The sequence below is a fragment of the Atractosteus spatula genome, chromosome 3 (assembly GCF_055471065.1).
Source record: "Atractosteus spatula isolate fAtrSpa1 chromosome 3, fAtrSpa1.hap1, whole genome shotgun sequence".
Classification (NCBI taxonomy): domain Eukaryota; kingdom Metazoa; phylum Chordata; class Actinopteri; order Semionotiformes; family Lepisosteidae; genus Atractosteus; species Atractosteus spatula.
Genome location: NC_142708.1, coordinates 26,814,399 through 26,842,214, shown reverse-complemented (window position 1 = coordinate 26,842,214; position 27,816 = coordinate 26,814,399). Strand labels below are relative to the sequence as shown.

At 37.4% G+C, this 27,816-nt stretch overlaps 1 protein-coding gene across 3 annotated transcripts; it reads left to right on the top strand.

The window, feature by feature from the left end:
* Window positions 1-163: 163 nt before the first annotated feature.
* Window positions 164-26,434, top strand: c6.2 (complement component 6, duplicate 2). 3 transcript variants are annotated; one of them, XM_088910997.1, is made up of 18 exons: window positions 170-211; window positions 1,146-1,332; window positions 4,501-4,657; window positions 5,093-5,237; window positions 5,829-5,970; window positions 6,397-6,532; window positions 7,008-7,211; window positions 8,134-8,224; window positions 11,932-12,054; window positions 14,663-14,829; window positions 15,748-15,973; window positions 16,188-16,356; window positions 16,665-16,776; window positions 18,125-18,257; window positions 22,208-22,399; window positions 23,037-23,127; window positions 23,910-24,151; window positions 25,754-26,434. In XM_088910997.1, exons 2-18 carry the CDS (start codon window positions 1,187-1,189, stop codon window positions 25,921-25,923), a joined length of 2,646 nt encoding a protein of 881 aa, XP_088767123.1. In that variant the 5' UTR covers window positions 170-211; window positions 1,146-1,186; the 3' UTR covers window positions 25,924-26,434. The 3 variants fall into 3 exon arrangements, with proteins under 3 accessions (XP_088767125.1, XP_088767123.1, XP_088767122.1); XM_088910996.1 differs by having other exon boundaries at window positions 7,984-8,224; XM_088910999.1 differs by lacking the exon at window positions 4,501-4,657 and having other exon boundaries at window positions 164-211; window positions 7,984-8,224.
* The last annotated feature ends 1,382 nt before the right edge of the window (window positions 26,435-27,816 follow it).

Sequence of the window (27,816 nt, the reverse complement as noted above, 5' to 3'; positions counted from 1 at the left end):
TTCAGTGGATTCTTCAAATTGGCACTATTCTGCAACTCATTTAATCTCTTTGCATTAATATTCAAAATCTTTATTTATAAAGTGCTTCAACACTCCCACAACCAGTGGGAGGGATTTTGAAATACAGCCCTTCAGCAACTCTGAGGAAAACCTCCTTAAATGTAGAGATGTGCTGTATTAACAGACCAACTTTGTGTCATCCTGTCAGATGGTGAGTTCAGCCTTTTTCTCTTAACTTTACTCCTTAAGTTGCTTTTCTGCATTACACAAGTCACATTTTTATTTGACTAAAGTTAATCTTTAACAGCAACAATAAAGCTAATGATGTATTATTCTATTCCTTTCTCTGAAGCACTGCAAATATTCGCGATAAAACATTTTTAAGACAGACATGAACTTGTTTTGGATGATGTTTAGATCATTAGATGGAGTAAATATAAAAATATACTGCATTTACTGCATATGCTTCAAAGTACAGTTTTTATTTGTGATCAATATTTTTTGCTTAATTTAAGCTGGAAGTCCCAAATCAGTCTTTCTGTCAAACTAAGCCTGGTGCATGGGGGGAAGCAGGCACACAACATTAGGGAAAGGAGAATTTAATCAGCTCTTTTCAGTGTGAACTGAGAATGCTGATAACTGGTCAGACTGAAAGGATGTTTTTTATATAAAACAAGTAACTAAGCAAGGATTCTCAACGCACAAAACAATAGCTCCACTCATTGACACACATACTGAAATAGACACTAGCAAGATTAGCCACAAAACCTGACACAGCTTGTTCTGCTGAATAGCTGACCTCTCTAGGAAAAGCCTAACTGAGACAGACATAGAAACAGTTTTTTTCGACTAGCAACAACTATGGGACATTTTTACTTGCTGGCGATGTCCCTGTCCCCATCACCATCTCACTATCATTCTTTATTTGACTCTGGCTGTCTGATCATGGGGTATGACAGATGCAATCACTGGCATTCAATAGTGTGACTTTTTATCAAATAAAAAAAAAACTTGTGATTATGCTAGATTTTTTCAAGTTTAACATGTACAGTACGTTTATCAGAACATAATTTATAGGTCTAAATAACTTTAATCATTTCAAGTACTGTATGTGGTTGCTAATTAATATTTTTCACTTCATACAGAGTCCACCCATCAGAACGTTTGTCATTTCCTCCACTGTGCCATGGATGGTCTGCAACCTCTTTTCATCCTGCTTGCTTTTAGCTGGCACATCAGAGGAAGTCTAGGCTGCTTTTGTGATCGCTACCCATGGACTGCATGGACAAGCTGTTCCAAAACCTGCAATTATGGAACTCAGACCAGGGAAAGGTCAGTATAACCTCTAAGGTGACCATAATTACCCTGTTTTAGATTAAGTTAAGACCCAGCACACTATGTATAAACCATTTAAATTGTCAAATAAAATTCATAAGTCTATTCATAAATAAATGAGGCATTAAATGTGTGCAGTCAAAGACATTTTTTACTATTGTTAACTATATCAAAGGGAAATGTTGTAATAAAATCTAGCCAGTGGATTTTGGGAGATTGGAGGAAACCAGAAAATAATCTTACAAAGACAAGAACAGTTTGCAAACTCCAAATACACGTGAGGTCAGAATAAAAAAAAAAACAGGGCCCTGGAGCTGTGAGGCAGCAGCAACAACCACCACAGCAGCAGGCTGCCCTGATAAAAAATACGGCAACACAACAAAGCAATACACTCCATAATGTTAAACTGGTGTGGTGGCACCTTCCAGTGATTGGAGAGCCATGTGACGGGGGAGATTGTACTCCTTATCAGCAGATTCCTCACAAACAGCTGTCAGGATCAGATAAGACAGGGAATTCAGGGTCTCTTCTCCAGGGCAATACTGAACCCCTGCAGTAAATTGCACTAGCAAGCAGCAGCTTGTTGCAACAAGCAGACAATGTAAAACACATTCCATATGGTACTAATTTAGAGTGAAAAACCCAGGTATATTTAAACCCAGAAATTTGGTCTCACACAAAACAAAATTTGCAGGTACTGTAAGAAGAAGTGCAATGATCCACCCTTACCCTCTAGTGAAATAGAAAGTCCCTAGATGCCATAATACGTTATACAACGTGCAGTGCATAAAAAATAACAGCACAAATGACTTCAAAAATGATCTCAGACTGATTAGCAGGTGTCCATCATTTGCATCGGACAAATTTCTCATTGGCCTTTATCGGTCATGGCCTCCTAAAAATCCCCATCAATGAATTGGCTTAATTACTCTGTTCTCCTCCCAACTGATGTATGGTGAGCATACTGGCACACTACATCTGCCGTCGCATCATTCAGGTGGGGCTGAACATCGGTGGTGGCGGAGGGGAGTCCCCATTACCTGTAAAGCGCTTTGAGTGGAGTGTCCAGAAAAGCGCTATATAAGTGTAAGAAGTTATTATTTTTAAATTATCATGACTCCCAATCCAACATTGTGATCGATTTTCTCCACAGAAATTCTGTTTCTTTACTTCAGGACATTGTGGCACAGTGTCATGTGTCATACTGAAATGTCAACCTACTGCACATCTGATGACTCTACAACTAGCAGATGTTTCCAGCCAGTAGTAATGTAAATTACATACTGCATTTGCATCTACTGTAGATCAAACACTAAGAGGATTCCAGTTCCTGAAGTATTTTGGCTGACCCATATCATTATGAAACCTTTGCTGTGTACTTATTACATTTTTCGTTAAGGCACTTCCTTTTTCTTTGTGCTTGAGCATTTGACCCTGTGAAAGAGACAAATTTCAATTCACAAGAGGATGCTCATGGATCAATGAATGCCCAGGAACTCAGCTGAAAGTTTTATGTAGATGTTGTTATGGTATATTGTTTTTGTTCCAATCCATGGTTGGTGGAGGAGCCAGAGCCTATCCCAGTAAGCAATGGGTGCAAGGCAGGATACAGTACATCCTAGAAGAGATACCAGTCCACTGCAGTGCAGGCAGATAAAAACACAGACACACATTAATCCCTAGAGCTTTTTTTTCCAGAAACCAATTAATCTACCAGTACATCTTCAGACTGTGGGAGGAAACCCATGTGAACACAGAACATTCTGTACAAACTCCAAGCAGAAAACACCCTGGTTCCAAAATTGAACCCGGGACCCCAATACTGCAAGACAGCAATGCTAACCACTGTGCTACCATGATCTCCTTTTTATTCACTCTAATCATGTTTACTTCTGAATTGTTTTATTCACTTCTTTAGTTCAGTTGTACAGACAAATCAACACATTCAGTACACAGACACAGTGGTATTGTTGCTTTTTAAATAAAAATGTGGATTTTAATCTGCCAAAACACTCTCACTTCACTGTCAGTGGAGGCTTCTTACACCTTTGCCTTCCAATTTGTTGTTCTGCTTTTACAGATCTCTTAATTGACATTTAATCTCTCAGAGGGGTTTTGTATTTTGTATGTTCTTTCAAATTACATGAAACTATTCATATTAAACATTAAAACTGTTTTTTGACAGTTTTGCTTTAGAACCCAATTTTTGAGCTTGTGTCATACACTTCAGTCACAATCCTTGTGAAAGTAAACAGTTTCAATTCTAAATAAGCTCTACAATCCTCTAATGAGAGTCAGTCGCAGAACTAATGTGTCAATGATCACCTAAGCATTATACAGTATATCTGTTTTTCTATAGGAAAAACAATGTTAGTGTGTGAACATATCAGTATTAGGCTATGTAATCCATTGTTAAAGCCAGGTTATTTAAAGTTCTATAACATTGGAGGGAAAGTCTGTGTATCACACATGAGGCCTTTACCATTTTTTTTCCCTTCATCTACTACCTGTGACTCAGCATTTCCCAGCTACTCTACATGAATTTTCATTCACCTACAGTATGTGAACACTCAGCACACAGATTGGCATCAATAAAGATCATCAAACTCTTGAGATTTACTTTTATTTTTAGACTACACTATTTTGTAGTTATTTTGGATTACTTTAAATTTGGAAATTTAAATTCCATCCTTAATGTAAGTAATGACCTGGGATGGAAGGGCGCCTCAGCCAGGATGTATCCTGCCTTGAGCTACTTGCTTGCCAAGATAGGTTTCAACTCTCCTGCAACCCTGTATTGAAAAAAGGAGTTAGAAAATGGAAGGATGAGATAATTAGAGGGAGCAAACAAGAAACGTGAATAAATTCTCATTTGCTGTGAGAACAGCAGCATGCCTATTGGAAAAATCTGAATGAAGAGCTCAAGGGTTTAACAGCAGTGTCTCAGTGTTAATCTGATCAAACAAATTTACAGAACAGATCCCTCACCACTACGCCATTATATTGTCCTGTTACACTTGTTTACCATAGTTTAGTCTATGGCATATTAAACTTTCTTCTGCAATGTGAATGTCCTTGCAAGGATTTATTATGAATCTCAAAAAACATGTCAGGTCAACTTAACTAAAGAGGCTCATTTCAACTATGGTTTCGTATTCTCTCTAGGGAAAAGGTCTACGATGATTATTACCATAAAAACTACTGTTCCCAGCTTTGCACCTTCTCTGAAACCAGAGCATGCAATCAGGAAGCATGTCCCATTAACTGTCTGCTAGGGGATTATGGACCCTGGTCTCAGTGTTCTCCTTGCGCTAGTAAGAAGGTAAACTACAAAAGCTGATTTACTTACACAAAAGTGCGTGGTATAACATGATTCTTAATACTATCAAGTATAAAAACGAAAAACTATAATATTAATGCTAATCAAAAAAATATATTTTTATTTTAAAAATGGCTTCCAGCAGTCGCATGAATGTGAATAGCCACAGGAGGTCAGTGTCTCAACACAAACAAACTGTGTACACTGTAGCAGCAAAGTAAGGAATATTGTATACTGTCAGTACTGTCAGAACAGTACACAAGTGTAACACAGTGTACAATATTGTTATAACTGTCCTTCCACAAATAACTTTCAAAACTGTTCCAGGGCATTGGTTTAATTTATTCAGAGTAGAAAGTGGGAGCTTAAAGAAAAAAATAAAATGAATAAATGACAGAATAGATTGTTTAACACGATAGTCTAACATGTTTTCTGCAGTTTCGGACAAGGCACCTTTTGAAGCCCACGCAGTTTAAGGGCCAGCCCTGCAGTGAGATACTGACTGAGGAAAGAAATTGTTACCCAACAGAACTCTGCAGCATCAAAGAGATGGACTGCAGCACAAAGTTCTCCTGTAAAAATGGTATGAAGAATCTGTAACAGAAGTGATCAAACAGGCACAGGCTGTTTTGTTTTGTTCTTTTTATACACTGTATTTAATCAGCAGAACTGTAATAATGACAATTCAGCATACAGTTAACATAATACATGTCTATAATTTGCAGGGTATCTTCATTGTGTAACTTATTCACCTCTTGAAACAAGTACTGTTAGAAAGTGATGATGAGATGCCAGGCCACTCATTTTATAAAGTGACACAACGTCAGAGAAAGGATATGAAATCTCAAGACTTCTGTTGAATTTGCAAACTGTATGGTCAGTCTGGTTCTCCCTTTAAAGGATTTTACACTGAATGGTGCTGTTTAACAGAAGTTAAACAGAAATCAATGCCCAGATGCACAGAGCTCAATCCTCTGTGCATGGGGTGGTCATGACACTCAATGATTATATTGGCCGTCCACTCTATTTGTTTGACATAGATGTCTGACAGCTGTAGCTGTTGTGCCACAATCATTATGGTGGTTACCTTTACAATCCTGCTCTACTTAAAAGCTACTTAAAGAAGCTAGCTGTTTATTGTGTAATCTGTCGTACAATGATTTGTGTGCTTGAGGTCGCTGCATTCCCCAGACGTTGGAGTGCAATGATGAAAATGACTGTGGAGACAGGTCAGATGAGGAGTACTGTGCAAATGTTAAAAAAGTCTGCAATCAAAGATTTGAAACCATCCCAAGTGTTCAGCTGATGGGCAGTGGGTGAGTATAAAACATAAGAACAGTAGAAGGGACACAGCCTTTTATACCAAGAGTCAAAACACTCTCTGACCTGCTTCTTATAGATTCCAGGTGAACTGTACTGTACTGGCCCTGTCATTTTGGACTGTATGTATAAAATTTAATTCCAATACCCAAAACACTGTGTGCAGATGTTTGCCAGTTACTTTTTTTACAAATACATCCGCACTTCATTGTGAATTTACTGGGTTGTTTTCCTTGAATACTTGAACATGTACTGAACTGAAAACTAGTCACCACTTAGTCTAGGGTTTTCCTGTGTTGTCAGCTATGCTGAATTTCTGGATTTTATTTTTTTACTGGGCTCAGATAGGGGTTTTTCTGGCTCAATAGTGACTCCAGATTAGCCCTTTGATTACTTTAACTACAGTAAAGGCTTTCGCTTAGGTTTGATATTATGGCTGAAGAGATCCGAGGTGAGGTTCTTGACAACACGTTCTACGGGGGTCAATGCAACCTGACCAGAAGCAAAGACAGGAAATTTTATAGACTGCCAGCAAATATAGAAAGTGTTGTTTTCAAGGTACGTGAATGTGTTACTGATACTTTGCAGAAAGAAAAAGATGCTAAAGCAACAAAAAGACTTCAATATTTGAATATCATTCAAATTTAAAGAAAATACAAAAAAACAATATCTGATAAATAAGGCTACCCATGGAGTTTCCCCACTATATTTGATTATAAAATGATCAAAAAGATTTAATCACACAAGTTACTTGTCAATAAACTGTTGTGGTTCTGTAATAGGATCTCTGTACCATACATTGTATGTACCTTTTACATAATTAGCTCTATAATGTCAAGATAATACAGATATCCACTGTAATCTAGAAGATAATAGTTTAATTTACAGTAGGTTCATATACTAGAATAAGAGAACACAGACTATCATGACTTCTGAGAATGATGGATGAAAAAAGTGATCAGAGTGATAGAACTATGTATTACATGTAAGGAAAATAGAAATATTCCTCCACATGACTTTATTGTTGTTCCAGGTAGAAAAACTTGAGGATTATAAAATAGAGTCTGAGCCAGATACTAATCCTGTCAATCTGGCCTCAGAACAATCCATCAGTTCCTGTTTTTCTGCAACAAGATCAGAATTTCGAGGAATTCCGTTACTATTCTCCAAACGCACCAAACAAAATTCATGGGGCTCCTCATTCTTCAGGACAGCTGTGAAAGCATCCCAAAAGAAAGTAAGTCAATGGAAGGATGATATGCATGTTTTTGATGCAGTACAGAACAATTGTACAAAAAAATTCTGAAATCACTTCAGGGGAGCTTAGTATTTTGTTGCTTTTTTGCTATTTCAAGTGGCTTATGAATTCAAATTCGGCTCAAGCGTTATTAAGATTTAATTGATTTATTTGAAAAAATATGTTTTTTTATCTAAAGAATAGTAAACAGGATAAGCGAGTATCGCTTATCAAATTATCGCTTGTCAAATGATGTAATGATGTTAACTGAAAAAACATACAGTATGATTTTTTTCCCTTGAAACATGCCTGAAGAAATTAGTTAAACTTTTGAAATTAAATTCTGTTTGCGGTTTGTTCTGATTTGTGCGTTTATACTCTTCAGTAAACAGTAATTGCTTCTATTCTTTGTGTTGGAGATAATTGTGTATAATTCCACCCTTTTTGTAGGAAACATTTGTGAAATGTACAACAATGTACATTTTATTTTTTGTCGGTGTTATATCATCATATAACATCATAGAACATATTTGGCTTAAACTTTGTATAAATTGTTTATTAGCATGTACAGTGTCTTGTGCATTTTGCCTGCATCTTTTAATACATTCGAATGTAAAAATCCATCATTTATGGATTATTTTCTATCTCTATTTTCTAACAATAGACATTTTATGTAAATAAGCAAAATACATCTGTATAGACATTTAGTTAATTATTATACTGTAAATAGCCATTTGACATTATTTTATGATGTCATTCTTGTCCCAAAAAGGATTCCAAATTCTTCCGTGTTCATCATGTGGTAGGAGTGTCCTCGTTCAGGATGAAGTCATCTGACCTTTACTTGTCTGATCCATTCCTGAGGGCCTTGAACAGTCTTCCCCTGGACTACAACTATGCATTATATATTAAAATATTTCAGCTCTTTGGAACCCATTATTTTTCCTCTGGAACACTGGGGGGCAGATATGACATCCTTTACCAGTATGACCGGGAAGAACTAAATAATTCTGGTAAGTAGCAACTGACCAGATTAGTCTCTACTCTCTTTTAGAAAGATGTTTTTTTTTATCAGAGCCATGGTCTGATAGGCCCTCCTGTTGCTGGTTCAGGTGTAGGTTACATCACTAGTCAACTGATCATAATTTGCACAGACTTGAGTAAGGCTGGGATTAGTGAGTCATGGGTCATTCAGCTGTCCAACAAACAGTGAGTCCTGTGAGTGGCACGGTGCCTGCAGGTTTGCAGTCATTACAGCCTGAGACACACAGCCCCTCTGTGGGTAGTAACTCTCCTGTGAGATGCTGCAGAGCCTGCAGTGTGTAAAATGACAAATGGCTCTGCAGGTGGGCTCGTCAGAGGAGCATGTCTATGTGTCTCACTCTCTGCCAAGGGAGTTTTGCTGAAGCTATAAAGCAGAGTCATATACTATAAAATGAGTGACACCAATTTAGGTGGATGTAAAATAAAAAAAAACATATTATTTGCCTTTAATAAGAAATACAGTGCCTTGAGTAAAAAAATAGTATTTCTTATTTTTTGTATGACTGAAAAAGGTACATTATAAGAAAGCCTCTACTGCATTGGTATAAGAGCTGTATTTAAAAAAAATGCAATTACAATTGCTGTAAAAATTCTGACTTTGCCTTAATTAGGCAAATCATTCAAATTAAGACTCACACAAGTATTTATGTGGTGTTGGATACTACTGATAAACAATAAGGGCATATTATTATTTGTATGAGCTTAACATGCAGAGGCTGCATAGTTATATGGAAACGGCCATGTCCGGTTCTTAGTCAGTTCAGCTTGACCCAGGCTTGTCTGGGTAGGTAATTTCCAGCGGGTTTGTAAGATACTTTATCGATAAACTGTTTCAGTCTGTGGTTGTTATTATTCCACGTGTCTTGCCACTTTTTGTTAGCCCAATTGGCGCCATTGTCGTTGTTTGCTTCTTTCATAAGGCACCTCATTGTGTTAGAAGGTGAGTGCCGGTTTTCTAGTCGGAGGATCGTGGTGTTTCAGTGGCAGATGGCATCGTGCAGCAGGTGGTTGGAGTCATCCGAAGCTTTCAGTGCAAGGTTGATGCAACTTGCTTCTCTGCGAAGATTTGGTGGAGAGATGCCTCTGAGAATCAGTAGCAGTTCAGTGGGCGTAGGTCTAATGCACCCAGTGATAATGTGCATGCTGTTGTTCAGGGCTGTGTCTACCTTCTTCGTGTGGCTGCTGTTGTGCCAGGCAGGAAAGCAGTACTCAGCTACCGAGAAGGATAGAGAAAGCATAGAGGTGCGTAAGATGGTTAAATTTGCACCCCAGCTAGTGCCAGCTAGTCTTCGCAGGAGGTTGTTCCTTGCTTGGATATTTGCTGCTGTTTGTTCAAGATGTCACTTGAAGGTCAGTGAGCAGTCAAGGACAAGTCCTAGATATTTCGGGCTTTTCTCAAATGGAATAGTTTTGTCTTCACACTTGACATTGATTGTTATGTTAGCAAGGCGATTGGCGAGGTGGAAAATGCTGCTCACTGTCTTGGTGATGCTAAGTTTTAACCTCCAGTCTTTGAAGTAGCAGTTCAGCTTGTTCAGGTCAGTCGATAGTGTAGTTTCTATTGCTTTGATGTCCGTGGAGCAATGCATTATAGCTATGTCGTCTGCGTATAGTATATGTACTTTTTGGCAGTTGTACATGTCAGCTGTGTAGATGTTAAACAGCATTGGCGCCAGCACCGAGCCTTGCGGGATGCCATTCTTAAGGTAAAATTTCCTGGAGGTGTCATTGCCCAGTGTTAAGGTAAATGATCTGTTAGAGATTAGTTCTTGGATAAAGAGGGCCATTTTCTTGTTTGGGATGATACGAAGCAGTTTGAGTATGAGTCCTTTATGCCAGACCATGTCATAAGCTGCTGTTAAGTCCACAAGAACAGCACCTGCTTTCTTTTTTTCTTGGAAGCATTGTTCGATATCATCGACCATACAACAGACCTGGTCGGTTGTTGATCTATTTGGCCTGAAACCTGCTTGTTCATCTGGGAGCTGTGGGTCTACGATAGAGCTTATTCTGTTGTATATTAGCCTTTCCATAAGCTTGAAGGTGATGCAGAGGAGGCTGATTGGCCGGTAGCTTTATGGGTCCTCAAGTGGTTTGTTTGGTTTAAGAATAGCGATGACTTTTGCTGTTCTCCAGATCTTAGGCATTTTCTTTAGTAATAGGCAGTTGTTGAAAAATGCTAGTAGCCATTCTAAGGCAGGTGCAGAGAGGTGGGTAAGCTCTTCAGGATGCAAGTGGTCGGTCCTGGAGCTTTCCCTACCTTGAGGGTGGAAATCGTTGCAATCAGTTCAGGATAGGTGAAGCTGCTGTAGCTGTAATCATCTGCTGAATCGTGAATCTCTTGTTTAACTTTCCTGGCAAACCGCTTGTCTATGTGGGTTGGTTTGCCACTGTCAACAAGCACCTTTGCGATATCTTTGGCTTTGACCTGGTTTTGGATTTGTGGTTTATGGCTTTGGCCAGTCAGTCGGTTGATGGTTTGCCAGGCTCTTCTCCTGGAGTGCTTCATGTCGATTTCAGAGACCGTGTTGTTCCACTCTCGTTTCCTTTTGTTGTCCAGGTATTCAACTAGAGCCAAGCCGATGGATTGCGCTCTTTCTGTTGTGGTTGCTGACTCAAGTTCAGAGGCTAAGTTTGTACATTCTTCATGCCAGCCGGGAATGTAGGTCTTTCGAACTCGTTAACATCAGTTGAATTTGGATCTGGAAGTTTAAGCGGAAAGGAGCTGGTTTCTTTGATGAATTCAGTCCAATTTGCTTTTCGGAAGTTCCAGCGAATGGATGGACGACTTAGAGTTGGTGTCACAAGTGCTGGGTGGAACATGACTTCAGGTCTGTGCTGCGAGTTTGGAAATCTACCTAGCACTGAGCGTTGTGGTGAAGGCATGTGGTTGTTTGTTGGGCTGAAAAACACCAAGTCCAGGTTTGTTCCACTTTGCCACCTGGCAGAGAAGAATGTGTTGGCTTGTTTCTTATCGAACAGCAGAGTTAAACCTTGAATGGATGCCCAGTCAGCTAGGGCCTCGCCTTCCGGTGTGCTCTTTCGATAGCTCCAGTTGGTGTGTTCACAATTGAAATCACCAGCATAGATGACAGGATGTGGGTAGCTTGGAAGACTGGAGAACTGGGTACTAGGTTGTTTGTAGATGTTGACAATAGTAAGGCCTTCTATTTCAATAGCAATCCACTATGGAGTATCTTCGTCCGGTGACTGGGCAACGTGCTTTGCATTTTTGTCAAGTTTTACTAGGGTAGCCATTCCATGGTGCGCATGATGGATGGCACCTATGAGGTGGTAGCCGTATATCTTGATATTGCTGTCGTCTTTGGTGTGAGTCTCTTGAAGAAGGATCACTTGAACGTTGTGCTCTTGAGCGTTGTGCTCTTGGTTCTAGTTAGGCCTTCCATGTTGATTTGCAGGATGCACGGACCTGTAGGTTCTTAAAAGAACCTTAGGTTATTTTCTTCTTGCGGAGTACAATTCATTACTGGTAAGCATTCCATGGTAAGTTCGATTTGAAGAGCTTTTTCAAATCAGAGACGTTGCCCAGGGGTCACTACGAGGAAGTAGCTCTTCTTGACCCCCAAATAAGGGCATAGTAAAAGGGCTTGAATGTTCACCATTTTTAAGCTACACAAGAGCTAATTTCAATATTGTTGTACTTTACAATCTGTAGGTTTCACAGATAGCGAGGCCACCGATTGTATCAGATCTGAGACCAGCAGAAGAATTTTTTTTTTTAAGAGAACAACGGTCAGAAAAAAATGCATTACAAATAAGATGTCGGAAAAATATGAAGGTATGTATTATTATTTATTGCTGTTCTCCATTATTATTACTACAAAAAGTGCAAATTAAGTATTTCTCTTCAATATATCTGGTGACATTATTAATGTTCATATTACAAATTTTGCCGACAACTTTTTACAGTACATACCTTATTAAATACAAGCCTGTTTTTCTATAACAAGCAGAATTTATTTGCTGATGAGCATCCTACTGTAGACTGTAGATGCTTTGCATAGCATAGGAATAAAGAAAGATCTATACTTTCAATTTATTCTGTACTTTAATTTATTTAATTTATGTAATAATTTAATTTACCTTAATGTATTCTTTGTTTTTAACATTAATAATTGAGGTTTTATTGAAGAAAACCATTACATGTACTGCTTATTTATTGTACTACGTTTTGTTTGCTACTTTAAATACCATAACGTCTGTACAATGCAAACATAATTTAAGATATGGAAAGTGGACTCTTAGGTTAACTAGACTTTAATGGTCAGTAATTAATGTAATTAAGTAAATTATTCATTCATTAAGTAAATTAAGTCAGTAAAACTTGTCATTGTAATGCTTTTATACTAAACAAAAGTACATTTTTGGAAACTATTGGAATTCATCTTCAATTTACACATTTTTGCCTTAACTGGTTTTAATGGAATCACTTACTCTACACTGTATGTTTGTAAAAACTGAGGGATGTATGTATGTACTCAACTGATTTCTGAGTCTCACTTCACATGATGTTTTGCCAGCAGATGTTGCGTGTCGATTAAGGTGGAAGGCATACAATCAATAACATATTAAATACATACAGTAATAAACACAATTTTGGTTCAGTGATAACAAGTCAATCTGACTGTGAAGGAGAAAAGGAATTTGTTGTACAGCGAGAGCTGGAGTTAATGGTTAGGTAGAGAGAGGAGCCAGGAGGAACAGAGTCAATGTTGTTTGGTTTTTGACTTGCTATTTCCACTAATACTTATGTTCACCATGTTTTCAAAACTCGTGATGGTGGACTGGAATAACCCAAGACATCACAGCCACCTCCTAATGCTTTTAGATCCAATGTGAGAGTCTGTTGTTCTCATTCAGCTGTTGCAATTTCTGATTAGATTATGGTTCTTTTACCTAGCTGAAACTAACGTCTCAAAGGCCTTTTTAAGCTAGTTAAAAGGAAGTTATATTAGAATTGAAATTCCTTTACTAGAGCATAAAAATGACATTTTCTTATCCTGCAGGGTTCCTATCTGTATGTTTTTCAATGTATCTGAAGGTGCATATGCCTTTAACAGAAGTAAAATCCCAAGAATCACAACATATACTACTGTATACAGTATGTTAGTGTAGAGCATGTGCCTGGTATACAAATATCTTTGAAGACTTTGAGGATTTCTTGCCATTGTACAGAATTACATTGCAAGTCAAAGACAAAGAAGTGTTTTCTAAAAGAAGTGTTTTCAGTGCTGACAAATACTGTTTATTGTATGTATAGTATAGTGCATGCCACAATTATTTGACACACCTTTTCAACTTGTGTTGTAGTTCCACTGCTGATGTCCTCTTAATGCAAGTATTCAGTAGCCAGTATTTTGTCCTTGTTTTTACTAAGGCAAGAACCTTGTAAACCTTCATGACTAGCTTTTGAAATCGTGTATTAGTGAATTTACAATGAAGATGTGAAGATTTAGTGATGAAATGTTGTGACAACTCCTATGGTCTCTTAAAATGTCGTCTGTCCTTTAAGTATAAAGACCTGAATGCTGTCTGCAGAATTATGATTTGCTATAATCTTTATCCTGTGCACATGTAAAATACATCAGCTTCATGCTGCATGCTGATTTCTTAGAAGGGAAACTTTATCCTTACACCTACTGGTAGAAAAATACCACTCTGTGAAGAACAGTAAAAGGGGAACTGCAACACTATTTTTATATTTCAGGGTTAGGAAGAATCAGCATGATTGATGAGTTCATTTCAAACCACAATAAAAGTAAAATACACACAGTAACTTGTAAAATCTCCACTTTACATGACAAAATGGATGGAATTTCCAGGTATGTGCAGCACCATGTTCTGCAATTCAGAATGAGGCAAAAAGACTTCCAGTGACATGTTGTGGCCTTATTACATTGTAAACAAGCAGGCTTGTGAAAACATCTCTTTTAATCCAATAGAAATATTGCTGTTGATTTCAAGACGGTTTTGCCGACACATACTACTTACATGTTATCTCTGAATGCAGATCACATTGAAACATTTCTGCAGTGAAATATCTACTGCACAACCTGTATGTATTCGCTAGTACTTTCCATTACATTAGGCATTACAGTGATTAGTGAGCAGGAAGGGCCACATCACGTCAGAATTCATGGGCACTTGAATGCGAGTTTGTGACAACACGGCAACTTAAAGTGCTTTCAAAAAGTTAACAGTGTTATGCAAAATTTGTCAGATGTGTATGCGCAGTGTGCAGCTGACATTGTGCTGCTTGGCTGGGAGGAATTTAAATGAATGAAATAATGTTGTTACTGAGATTTAATAACTAGTCTGAGAAATTGGGTATGTAGTTCCCCTTTAAGATTGATGAGTGACGTGACACCAGTTTTGTCTGCTCTGAGGTTCCTTTCTGAAGGCATCTGAGAAGTACGTGTCCATGGTGGTGGGTGGGAGGGCAGAGTACGCAGCTGCTTTGGCTTGGGAAAAGAAGGGAGTACTTCCAGAAGACACTGTATTCAAGAACTGGATGGAGTCAACCAAGGATAATCCAGTGTTTGTGGAATATGAGGTACTGTCCTACACATAGAGCAATTTTAATATGCCCAGGTCTGTATGAGTATTGTGCTCCTCTCCCTTATTGCACATTGTCTTTGTTTTGTTTTTTACACAAAGCTCAGTAATTTCACAACTCAATTGTTTTAGCCAAAAAGGACATTACATTTAAAAGGTATGCAGCAAAATAACTGGAGGCTAGCCTAACTGGTGGTTTAGATTTGGCAGATGACTCTGTGGGTGGGGAACTGTATTGACATGCAAAGGAATAAACAGAGGTTAATTTCACAATGAAAAATGAGAAGAAAAAATACAATGTTGTAGCTGTGGAGCCCTCTTCATGTGAACGTGATCTTCACACCTAAAGATGGCTCCTCAGCCTAGATCTCCCTCTACCCCATGTTCTCTTTAAGTAAGTTCTACAGTATGTAAGTTTTATGATAGTCACCTCACTCTAGAATTTATCATCCAGCCTGGAAGACAAAGAGAAAATTCTTTTTAATTGTAACAGTGTGAAATTGTAAAGGCTTAAGTATTTAAATGAGCCACAAACAAAATTCCTGTGCGGAATGTAATGGCTTTTTTTAATAACCTTAGACACCCTCATGTAGATCTGTCTTCACTTTCTGACACATCAATGCGTGAGTCACATTAACTTCTCACTACTTCAGGCTGAGGCATTTCCTCTTAAAAACATGGCCTGTAATAGTTACATTTATGCTTTCACATTATAAATGTAAAAGTTACATTAAGCAATATAGCTTTATGTACTTTTCACTACCGGATATTTCCTTTTCATGGTTATTCATATGAGGGTAACAAAGAATAAGATAAAAAGTCTTTGAATTTGGAAACAATAATAAATTTAATGTTCTACTCTGTTGGGTTCACATTGATAATTGCTGAAATACATCTTTGTGCCTGTGATTGGCAGCTGACCCCCATCCTGAAGTTGGTGAGAGGCATTCCTTGTGCACTGACAAAGAGAAGGAACCTAGAGAAGGCTCTTGTTGAATACCTGGAAGACTTTGACTCATGCAAGTGTGCACCCTGCCCCAACAATGCCAAGCCTGTTCTGTCAGGCACCGAGTGCTTGTGTATCTGTCAGAGCGGAACCTATGGAGATAACTGTGAGAAACAGGCACCTGATTATACCTCAGGTACTGCTCCTGGAGCCCCGATCCTTTTTCAACTTTAGTTGTTTGTTTTTCTTCTGAATTCAGCTTCTGTGATTGACAGTACTGTTTATTCTTTCGACTCTTAAGAGGAGAATGGATGTATTTGCTTACGGGGTTGTTAGGCTTCAGTGCTTTGTTTCACTTTCTGCCTGTGTTCATTTATGTGACTTTTTAAGTGAACAGCTGTTCTTCTCAGATGCTGTGGATGGATACTGGAGCTGCTGGGCACCATGGAGCACCTGTGATTCCTCTATGAAGAGGACGAGGACACGGCAGTGCAACAACCCTTCCCCTCTGCTGGGTGGTAAGCCCTGTGAAGGTGACAGTCAGGAAGAGGAAGAATGTTTCATCTCCATTTTCCAGCAGTAAGACAATACCTTAATTTCCCACCTTCACAAGGAATCCCTGTCCTTTTGACACTTTTTTAAAGATAGCTGGCATTACGTTACAGCTTTAATGATAAGGGTTTTAGCTTTAATTAAATTATCTAATAGCCACTTCTTATAGATAAGAAAACCATTTGGCTCACACCCGAAATATAAAAATCATCAGGCGATGCAATCTGGATGACCGAATCTTCATTTTATTTCCCAGAATTTCTTCTAGATACAGTACCTCTTGGGGTTTTTGTACATTATTAATGTAAAATTCATGGGCACTTGTCATCTTCTAGGAAAGCTGAATGTATTCATGATAATGAAGGAGAAAAAGAGACTGATGTCCCATCTGAAAAGAGCAAGTCTGGTTGTTCACGGCCCAAGCTACCAGAAAACAGCTACCTACGAGTAAGTCTATCAATAAAAGCATCTGTTTATCCATTTCAGTGAGCTTTACCATTTCTTCCAGTCTGATGCACAAGGGCTCAGACAATCATGACACACAATTATGTGGTCTTTGCAATAAATTGAAATTCAGGTAATCACTGGGTTTTTCCTTAAACCAGTAGATACACTTCAAAAGCGTGATATATGAAAAGAGCTTTTTATGCTGAAATCATGTCAGCAGTAAAGCAAACCAGCGGCTATCCCCACTGTTTTTATAGTTTTAATGGTAGCAAGTCAGGACTCTCTTCACACAAAAACCTGTGTTTGTGGGTCTGAGGAACATGATAAGCTTGTCTTTCTGTGAACAGAATTTCTGTGAACAGGCTAGAATTTCATAAAATTACAATAACATCTGTAAGATCAGATAGAATGTAATCACTGCAATTGTAATACCTGATAATTTAACAAAGAATATTAAAGATAAGATTCTTGTTCATGATTAAAATAATAGAGATTCTAAAGTATTAAGTTAAATGTTATGTGGTTGTTAAAGTTAATATGATGTTGCTCCAAAGGAGGTGGACTAAGAACATTCAAACCTCCAATGTTGTTGTCTTTTGGTTCTTTGGGCTTGTCTGCTACTCATGTGGGCTATAGGAATCAGGCACTTAAGTACTGTACCTGAGAGATGATACAGCAAACCCTGGGTCCAATTGCACAAACAGATTTGAACTGTTCAGATAATTTAGGTTTTGTGGTTGTTTCCAAAACTGAAGATCATTCATTTTGTGCAAGAAATGAAAATGATCTCCATTGCTAGACAGACTTTTCTTACACCATATGAAGTTTGCAATTGAACTTGGCATTTGCAGCTTTGGTTGAATGTACACATTTCTTTGAATGTATTATTTTAAATAAATGTATAGTTCTGTGATTTATTGATATTTATTGAAACAAAGTTTTCAAAACCATTAGCTGCTGTATGTTTCAAAATGCTATAGTTTAGAACTGTTTAGAGTATAATAAAAATCACCTACTGTACTTCACCTACAGCTCAAATAATAGAACAATTTGTTTTTGCTCACTGTTGTAATCTGCATTTCTGAATGCATTAAAAGGATAGTATTTGCTTCTCAAGTGTTTTATTCTAATATATGTATGTCACTATAAATGCAACGTTTAACAGTGAAAAATTAATTTTTTCATAATTTAATTTTTGTTTTATACAGATATTGTACTTGTTTACAACTACTACTTAAAAGATACAATGTAAATCATACAAAAGATTGAATTTAAATCTTTGCGATTGGCACTTTATGTGACAATATATAGCTTTAATTGAGCTCACGTTCCTTCTCTTTGCTTGCAGATAAATAAGAAGATATATGATTTTGGAGAACATGAGGAATTTGTCTGTGTCACTGGTTTTGAATTAGATGGATACCCATACACCACATGCCTACCTGATGGCACATGGAAAATGCAATCAGTTCAATGTATCAGTAAGTCAGAGAATTAATGTGGGCCTTTCTGTGGGGTATGTCTTTAATTTGTTTGAAAGTGACTTTAATAGTCAACACAAACATGAAAATAAACACTTTTCAGTAGTTTGGGCAAAGCTTACTCTAATTAGGACATGAAAGAAGTGCAATTTGAATAGTGGGCTTTACTGGGGTAACTTGTCAGTTTGAAATCAATGACAACCATTTGTAAGGATGACACTTCTGTCTTCATTGAGGCATGAGCCAGGAAGCTGTTGCAAAGGCAACAATGTGGTGGAGGGAGAGATGTGAAAACAAAACATGCAAATGAGTAAGCAAGAAGCTTGATATTTATACACTACACAGGAAAGTACAAATTGGCAAGATAAGGGTTTTGACTTCCAAACTAGTAGTTTGGTCATAGCATAATTAAGAAGGAAAAGAGACATTATTGGTATAGAGAGCTTCAACTGACTGAGGAAAACAACATTGCAACTGCTGGTGGAACCCCCAGAAGAAATTAGAGATTTAGAAAATGAACAGGTGTAAGGTTGGCATAGTGTTTTCCACTTTACTGTGGCCATAAAATACTACTGGATTTGGAATATATTGTTGTAACACGTATATTCTGTAGCTGGTTAGGTTTCATACCCAATAATTGCTGCAGGATATGCTCAAAAGTTGATTTGAAAAAGTTAGTTCCTTGGGGATGTCTTTTATTTCACAAGGAACAACGGAAAGAACAAAGGAAAATCATGAATGAAAAACCAGCCTTGTGATCGCAGAATGGTTAGCAGCCCTTTAAGCATCAAAATGGAATAATCAATATCAATACGACAGAAAATTTAAAGATAAGGATGGATGGTTAATCGCATCCTTTGAGTACAAAAACAGTAAGAATAGTTTTGTTAAACAAAAAAGTGTCCTTGAAGCTTTTAATGACATTTTGTTCATTTGATTCAGCTTCAGCAGCATCCCAATGTATAGTACAATGCTCTTAGCATTGTAGAAGGAAAAAAATGTTTAAATCATGGATGGTCCCTAATAACTGAGACTAGGCCGAGAGTGGAACAGTTTATGTGAAAGATTACCACACCCAGCTGGATGCCGGTCAGATTGTGACAAAGTATGGGCAGGGTCCCGGGCAGATGATTGAACAAGAAGCCAGGATCTGATGCAGACTGAAGCTGAATGAATGTCAGCAGCCTGAATATCTCCTATGAGAACAGTGAAAAAGACAGTGCTGGGGCAGGTAGGATGCCCAACAATAAAAGAGCAAGTGAAATGCGAAAGGAATAGCTATGTGGAAAAGCAGAACAGTTGGGAAACTGCAGTAGGAGTAAAAGAGAAAGACGAAGCTTAGAGGGACAAAGGGCAGCCCCTTGGGGTCAGTTTAACTGGAACACCACGGTGAGGAAACAGTATCAGGGCGAGTCAAGAGAGGAGGGCAGCATGGCGACTCAGCCAGGCAGTTTATTTCCAAGGTGTTTATAGTAAGGACTGATGCAGCTGTCTTTGAAAAACTGGACTGAAAAAGGATTCAGCTCCTAGGAGAGCTGCACGTGAACTGGTGTGGCTGAATGGGGAGACGGAGGCTGGGGTGAAGAAACCGACCTTGGGTAGATTTGCAAGAAGACCAGTGGAAAAAGTTTCATTGACATCAAGCTGCAGTTCAGTGGCTTTCTGCAAAACACATTAAGAAGATCCCTCTGAGTGTTGCATAGCAAGTTTTGTCTCTGGCAAGAACAGAAGCAAAATAGTATAAAGTGAAATAAACCACAAATTTGTTAGCAGGAGGTGGGTTGGAGCAGCATGTCTGCATTTCCATATGTTCCCATGCCTTGAGGGGTTGTCACTGTGAGATGAAATGTAAAGACACATTTTAGCGATGCCAGATTGAGCAAGTATATAATACAAAAATTGACTGTCTTAAATTGATAAAAATGTTATTCTATTATTACCTGATTAAATATGGTTGATTATTGTTCTCATCTGTGCCCAAGTGAGACTGCTGGTGTACAGTGGCTGGCATGTACACTATCACCTAGTTGGATACTGCACTTCAGTCGTGACTGTAGTAGACCCTTTCCTGTAACTGCTTTTTATTATATACAGTATTGTAGCGAGATGGGGTCGGCGAGGAAGTAAACAGAAATTCAGGCTCTTTTTTTTAGAAAGGAAAAAAAATATTTACTGCCTGCACAACAGTAAAGACAATAGGAGACATACACAGACTAACCAGGGTATAACACACTAGGGTCACTTGGGGTACAGGTACATAGGTATAGGGTTGTTAAGTGGGTGCAAGTATGAAAGGGTGTAAACCTAGGATAATATTTTATATGACAACCCAACAGCCCACAACAATGTGCAATCGCACCAGATGGTGAACCCGTGCTGACTAGTAGCCCTCAGTTCCCCCTTTGGCTCCTCCTCCTATCCTGCCCTTCGCTGTGCACCTCAGCTGGGCGCTCTTCGGCCGCAACACCAGACGAGGGGACCACAGTATATTTATTACTTTGTCTATATTTTTCTCTACATGTACTGTATGAATTTGCATAAAAAATTAATAGTTTTATCAAATACTAATGAAAGCAAGTTTATTTGGAATATTATTGAGCCAAATTCGAGAAAGTTGTGAGTCAAAGCTGCAAGAACAAACCACAGTTTCATGAGGAATGAGCCAGGGAGGTGCTGAAAGGGTGAAGATGGAGGGAGAGAGGGGTCCAAGAAAAATCTGCAAAAGAGTAATCAGCACCAGAGATATTTACATGCAGGAGAGTGGATGTGGTCGAGATTAGAATTGGACCTTTTCCTGGAATTCTATTTTTTTATTCTTAAAATTAGTTTTTGCATTTTTTATTTACAGTCAATACATTATTTGAAATATTCTACAATTATATATTTACAATATATACATTTACATGTTGTTTATTTCTACAATAAAAAAATATTTTTTCTGCCTTTTTAAGGTTATGGAACATTTGTATAGTGCAATTTCATATAACAACACCATTTCTTTCCAAGAAAGCCAGATTGTTACGCACAATTATACTGTATTTCCAGTGAATATTGGTAAAGTTGTTTTTTAAATGCCCATTGAACCCACTATGACAGCAACAATACGATATAAAACCATGGAAATCTAAACCATGGTTTAGATTAAAATGTACAGAATACCGTGCACACATTAATTTCAATAATGTTCTTTTTAGTACTCCTGTTTAGGACAAAGTGATACCATGTACTTGAAATATTGCATCCTCAAGTATCATGTTTAACTTTTATATTGGTGTTTGAGTTAAAAAAGTGAATAATATTTTCCAAATAAATATTCTACAGTATGCTCACAGGATTTCTATAAAATAACTGCAACTCTGCATTTCTCACAGAAAATGACAGGTCAGCTAGAGCTCCAGAAAATTATGTGTTGGCAGATCCTAATTTCAATAAATTAAAAAAAACATTAAAGGCTGAATATTGCTGATTTATGAAAGAATGTTATAAATTTTATAAAAAACTAACAAACTGCTTATCCTTTAGTTTTCTAACTGCTTCTAACCCTCGCAAGTGGAACCATAGCAGGGGGCATCTATAGGTCAGTGAAAAAGTACAGCTCATGTCTTAAATAAAGTGAAAAGTAGAATGTCTTGTTTTGCAAATGTAAGCAATAACGAAAGTCTCAATAAGGAGTTGTTTTCCGCTATCTAAGATTGACTGAAAACTTATGATTCGTTTCAGGGATTAGGTAATCTATGTTAAAGGTAGGAAGTTTGTCTGTTACTGTGTATAAAAAGCGCTGAGCAACATCTTTCGGAGAGATTGGCTTTGGTAAGCTACTCTCCCTCTTGCAAGCGTAATAAACAGCTCTTCTTTCACCAACATCTGAATTCTGTTATTTTAATGTTTCTTCACTTATATTAGTAAATGTTTGTTTTACAGTATTTTTGGTTATGCTTTCTTCTGTTTAGAGAACGCCTGCAGCAGACCAGCTGTGCCTAGTGAAGTTTCTATATCTCCTTTTAAAGAGGATTACAGTATTGGGGAGAGCATTTTTCTCAGCTGTGATTTGGGGCTCACTCCTTCTGGACCAAGTTATTTCGAATGTGGAAAAAGCCTTTCCTGGGAACCCTCTTTCCCCAGCCAGATAATCTGTGAATCCGGTAAGAGCTATTTGTCTAGATTATCCATTTCCATTATCAGCAGAAATGTTGTATTTTTTTTTCCAACAACAACCAGCCTTCTCAGATGGTTAATCTTTCTTTCCTCAGTTTTAAAAGGCGAATATGTGATTTTTTTTACTCCTCAGTTACAAAAAGTAAAGGTTGTTTTCTTCATCCCTTTTACAAAGCAGCCATTTTAACTGTTGAAATATAGACAATAAACTGAAAATACAGGTTCCTGGTAGACATTCCTGTTTTTATCACTGAGTGAAACTCAATCAGTCCCCAGAGTGTCTAGCCTCTAGCTTGGCTCTGTTGCTCAGCTTGTCCTTCAGGTGTCTGTCATGTCTGTCTCCAGGCTTCTGGAGTAAAACTCCACTAAGTGCTTTCATCTTTTCATCTCTCATCTTTCTTGTCAATTGATCTGATGATGTAAGTAAACAATTCCAAATAAAAGTCCCCTAACTTTGTCCGAAACAGCCTGAGCTTTGTATTTGGACCAGTAATATAATACTAATGTGTCACTTGCTTTACTTTTTCTTATTTAAAATAATTAGCAGTGCCTATTACTTTTGTTCTTCTTGTTTGCTTTTTTGAAACTCAGTCTTTATAACATAATATTCTTCTCAACCCACAGAAAAACCTTTTGTTTCTGATGGGAGCTGCAAATTAGGGGAAAAACAGTCTGGCTCCACATGTGTTTGCATGTCCCCAGCAAGGGATTGCCAGTAAGAATGTTTTTTTTTATTTTATGACATTCTTACTGATCTCATGAGACATTTAAGCAGGTAACATATGGATATGGCAATAAAATCTTTCAGTATTAATCACTAATACAGTAAAATCACAACCTATGTGAACTGCACATAAATCACAGTAGAAAAAAATATTTTATTCTTTAAACAAGGTACTCGTGTCTTAACAAAAGGTGACACACAGATCCATCCCATATATATATATAGTGTGAATGCACTATAGGCATCTGTATTTTGATATTCATTCACTTTTGTAAAGAGATGTACTCAACGTGTAATTTTGATCTTTTCACAGTTAATGTAACAGATGTGGAATTGTAAATTGTCCTTTAAATCCTCTGTGGGTACTATCTTATAGACAAAATCAAGGACAGAGTTTTCTATGAGACAATATTGATTTACTGTATAAAATACTGCTTCTCATAAAACCCTTGACACTCTCTCCAGGACTGTTTTGAATAAAGTAGTGGTGAACTGCAGTAATCTTTTATGTGTATTTCTTTTATTACTTTAAATCTGAAGCTGTCACCAGGGGTCATCGTCATTTGGATTACTGTGGATGAACAATAGCACGAAATTAAATATTCAATGTACAGTACTGTACGTGTTTTAGGTTACCAAAGACCTTCTAAACAGTTACGTTGTATATCTGTGTATTGTAAGAATATATAGAGGAAAATATGTGCTCTGAAGCTGCTGTACATTGATTCCCACCTTAGTGCCTTAACTATGTTATTTGTCCCTCTGTTCTGCAGGTCTTATAGAGAAGACATCTGTGTCTTAGATGTACAAGCAGACAGTGCTGTGATGAAATCATCCTGTGCTTTTCATGCTGGGAGATGTCAAGGAGAACAGCTACATTTCCTGAAGACTGGTGCTTGTGATAACGATGAGCTCAGCCTCAAATGGGAGAAATTCAGAGCCAGTTTGTCTGACAGGAGTGAGAAAAAAGAGTCCTGTGGCTATAACACCTGCTATGAGTGGGAAACATGCACCGGTAATGTTTTTTTATATATATATATTATTCACAGAAACATTGATAGACAAAAAGAAAAGCCCCCTAAGAAGGTTTTAGGTTGAATAAAATAAAAGAAGGAAAATTGATGTAGAAAGTATGATCCCTATAGTACTGCAAGGCATGATTTATACAACCTTAGCTGTGTTAATGCACACAGAGCAGCTTTGCTTAACTATCTACAGTGATGCTAGAAAGTTTGTGAACCCTTTAGAATTTTCTAAATTTCTGCATAAATTTGACCTAAAATGTGATCAGATCTTCATCAAAGTCATTCAAATACTGTAGATAAAAAGACCCCAATTAAACAAATAGCACACAAAAGGATATAAGTTTTCATTCATTTATTGATCAAAATGATCCAACATTAAATGTCTTTGGCGGAAAAAGTATGTGAACATATGCTTTCAGTAACTGGTGTGACCCCTTGAGCAGCAATGACTTCAACCAAACGTTTATGGTAACTTGATCAGTCCCGCACATCGGCTTTGAGGAATTTTGGCCCATTCCTCCTTATAGAACTGTTTCATTTCAGTGATGTTGGTGGGCTTTCTTGCATGAACTCCCCTCTTCAGGTCCTGCCACAACGTTTCTATTGGATTAAGGTCTGGACTTTCACCAAACATAACGTTTCTCATTTAAGCCAAAAAGTTCTATTTTCAACTCATCCGTCCACAGAACATTCTTCCAGTAGTCTTCTGGCTCATCCAGGTGGTCTTTAGCAAACTTTAAACAGGCAGCAATGCTTTTCTTGGAGAGTAGTGGCTTCCTCCTTGCTATCCTCCCATGTACACTATTCTTGTTCAGTGTTTGCCTGATGGTGGACCCATGAACACCGACATTAGCTAGTGCAAGAGAGGCCTGCAGATCCTTAGAAGTTACCCTGGGGTTCTTTGAGATCTCCAGGAGTATTTTACGCCTTGCTCTTCGAGTGAGTTTTGTTGGACGATCACTTCTGGGGTGAGTAACAATGATGTTGAATTTTCCCCAATTGTACATTATCTGCCTGACAGTGGATTGGTGAAGCCCAAAGTCTTTCGAAATCATTGTTTAATCATTGTTTAAAGGTTTTTGTTTAACCTTTTCCAGCCTGATGAGCATTGACAACTCTTTTTTCTGAAGACCAGACTTTGGTAGTGAAGACTCAGGTTAATGTTTTTTAAATAGGGCAGTGCCACCCAAACTCACACCTGATTGTCATCCCATTGATTGACACTCCTGACTCTAATTATCCCCTTAACTGAGCTGATAATCCTAGAAGTTCACATACTTTTTCCAACAAAGACATTTAATGTTGGATAATTTTGATCATGAATGAAAAAGTATATCCTTTTGTGTATTTGTTTTGTTGGGATCTCTTTATCTATTTATATGACAAAGATGAAGACCTGATCACATTTTAGGTCACATTTATGCAGAAATTCAGGAAATTCTTAAGGGTTCACAAACTTTCTAGCACCACTGTATTGTACATTGTACAAAATAGAATGTTGAATATGGAAATATCATTAACAATCAAAAAAAGTCTAACATTATAGTTACATCTACTTAAAATTGCACTACTTATATTTTTCCATTTCACAGACTCAAAATGTGAGTGCCTGCGTCCATATGAATGCCCCAAGGAAGGGAAACATCTTTTCTGTGTGGAAACCGTGAAGTCAAAAACCAAAAGGACTTCGAATCTTTGCTTCCTTGGTGCAATGAAATGTGCAGCAATCCAAATGAACATTCTGCATGATGGGGAATGCTAAATCATTTTGCTTCATATAAAAGTCCAAAAAGGGATAAAAAATTTGGTTTCTCTTTTGAGAAAGACTTCTGGATTTTGAAGTACTACTGAAAATCCACACACTGAGTAGTCATTCAGAAGTTATGTCAAAATTCTAAATGTTTTTTTTTGTTGTTGTAATAAGCAGACTTCATTGAAAAATATTGGAAAGCTAAATAGTAAAATATATATATATATTTCTAAAGAGATCAACCTTTTACACATGTAAGGAAAATATTTCCAATGTGTTCTCAAACATAGATTTTGGCTCAGTGCTTCATAGTTAATAGCATTAGTATTTCCTTTCTCATTTTCTATCTAAAAAGTTCTCTTTCAAAAGCAGCATTAGTCCACATGCATGCTTTTCTATTAAGTTTACACTTTGCTATATAGTATGTATTAATGATCATTTATATACAATGATCATTGTGTACAGTAGTATTGGTATTGCAATGCTATACTCATTTTGTTTTAAATAAAGATCTTATAAGGTACAGTAAATGTCTCTGGGTAAAAGCCAATACACCTTTAATTACTACATTTATCACAATGTGGTATGTCTTGCTTAGAAGACTTACTGTAAGTGTTTATGTTAACACCTAATAATTTACTGTGGCCCGGACCTTTTAATCACAGAAGGCTAATTGACTTCATTGTACTGTTCAGGACATATTTTTAAGTTTGCTTTGAGTTCTTAAAATGCAGAATGCGATGTGTTATTTGCAACAATCCATATTGTAGTGTCAAACAAATGACAAAGCTCAGATGTCTGTGAAGCAGAAGTCCCTTTATTCATATGCATATGGAAGTCCAGCTTGCGACCACCAGACTTAAAAAGTAAGTAGCTGAAGATGGTCCTTTATACCTTAAAACACAAAGAGTTACTATGACATATTCTAAACAAATGATAAAACAGCAACACCTGCCAATTAATTATATCTAAGTTGCAGACTAGACAACAGTTAGTTCTTTTCATATTCTGGGCGTATAGCCAGCTTACCAAATACATGCCCCTTATCTTACTGACCAAGGACAGGCAGCATCTTTATATATATTTGAGCACAAAACCTGCGTCAAGCCACTAAACTGCATAGTTTGCAAAAAACATACAAAAACATGAAAATGATATTATTATCCCACTTCCTGGGCATCTCTCTTATATCTTCATTCTTCAATATCAATCTTAGAGTGTCAATAAGGGAAAGCAAATTGATAATGTTGTTAGAAAGAAGTAAACTAATAATCTAAACAAAGAAGTCGACCAATTAAAGTCAGCATTCAGCACTGTACTGTAGATTTAGAGCAAAAGGGCAAACAGGGTGGTCCCTTTGAACTGGGATTTGAAAACACTGTTCTAGACAATGTGACAATAAAAGGCAAACAAAATGTTAAGATATGTAGTTTAATGTGTATAATTCAAAACAAAGAATATTATGTTGAAATGGTATATTGTACTAGTATGACTACATTTTACATTCTATGTACAGTACATTTATGTTAATCATGTTGCAAAAAATAAATGTCGCTCTGGAATCAGTCCACAGAAGAGATACATTTCCAGGCTCAATGAAATGTCCTAGACTGACGGGCTAAGAGAAATGAATGTGTTTAGTCTTGGACAGTGTAGATTAGAAAAGTGTCTGATTCAGGTATACAGTACCAAGTACTCCAAGACATTGACAGAGTCAGCCGAATTAATTTGTTCCAGATCAACAAAGAAACACTAAAACAATGACCATACACAAAAACTATTGAGAAGTTTTAAAACCAAAATCAAAAGGAACTCTATTACACAAACAGTCACAGGAGTCTGGAAAAAACTGTCCTGCTTTGTTGCTCAATCTGATATTCTTGCTTCTATCAAGAAACAGCTGGA

Coding starts and splice junctions, on each gene's coding strand:
- c6.2 (XM_088910996.1), top strand. CDS start 1,187: ATGGATGGTCTGCAACCTCTTTTCATCCTGCTTGCTTTTAGCTGGCAC. Junction 7,212..7,983: donor TGAAAGCATCCCAAAAGAAA/GTAAGTCAATGG, acceptor TGTCCCAAAAAG/GATTCCAAATTCTTCCGTGT. Junction 15,974..16,187: donor GGCACCTGATTATACCTCAG/GTACTGCTCCTG, acceptor TGTTCTTCTCAG/ATGCTGTGGATGGATACTGG.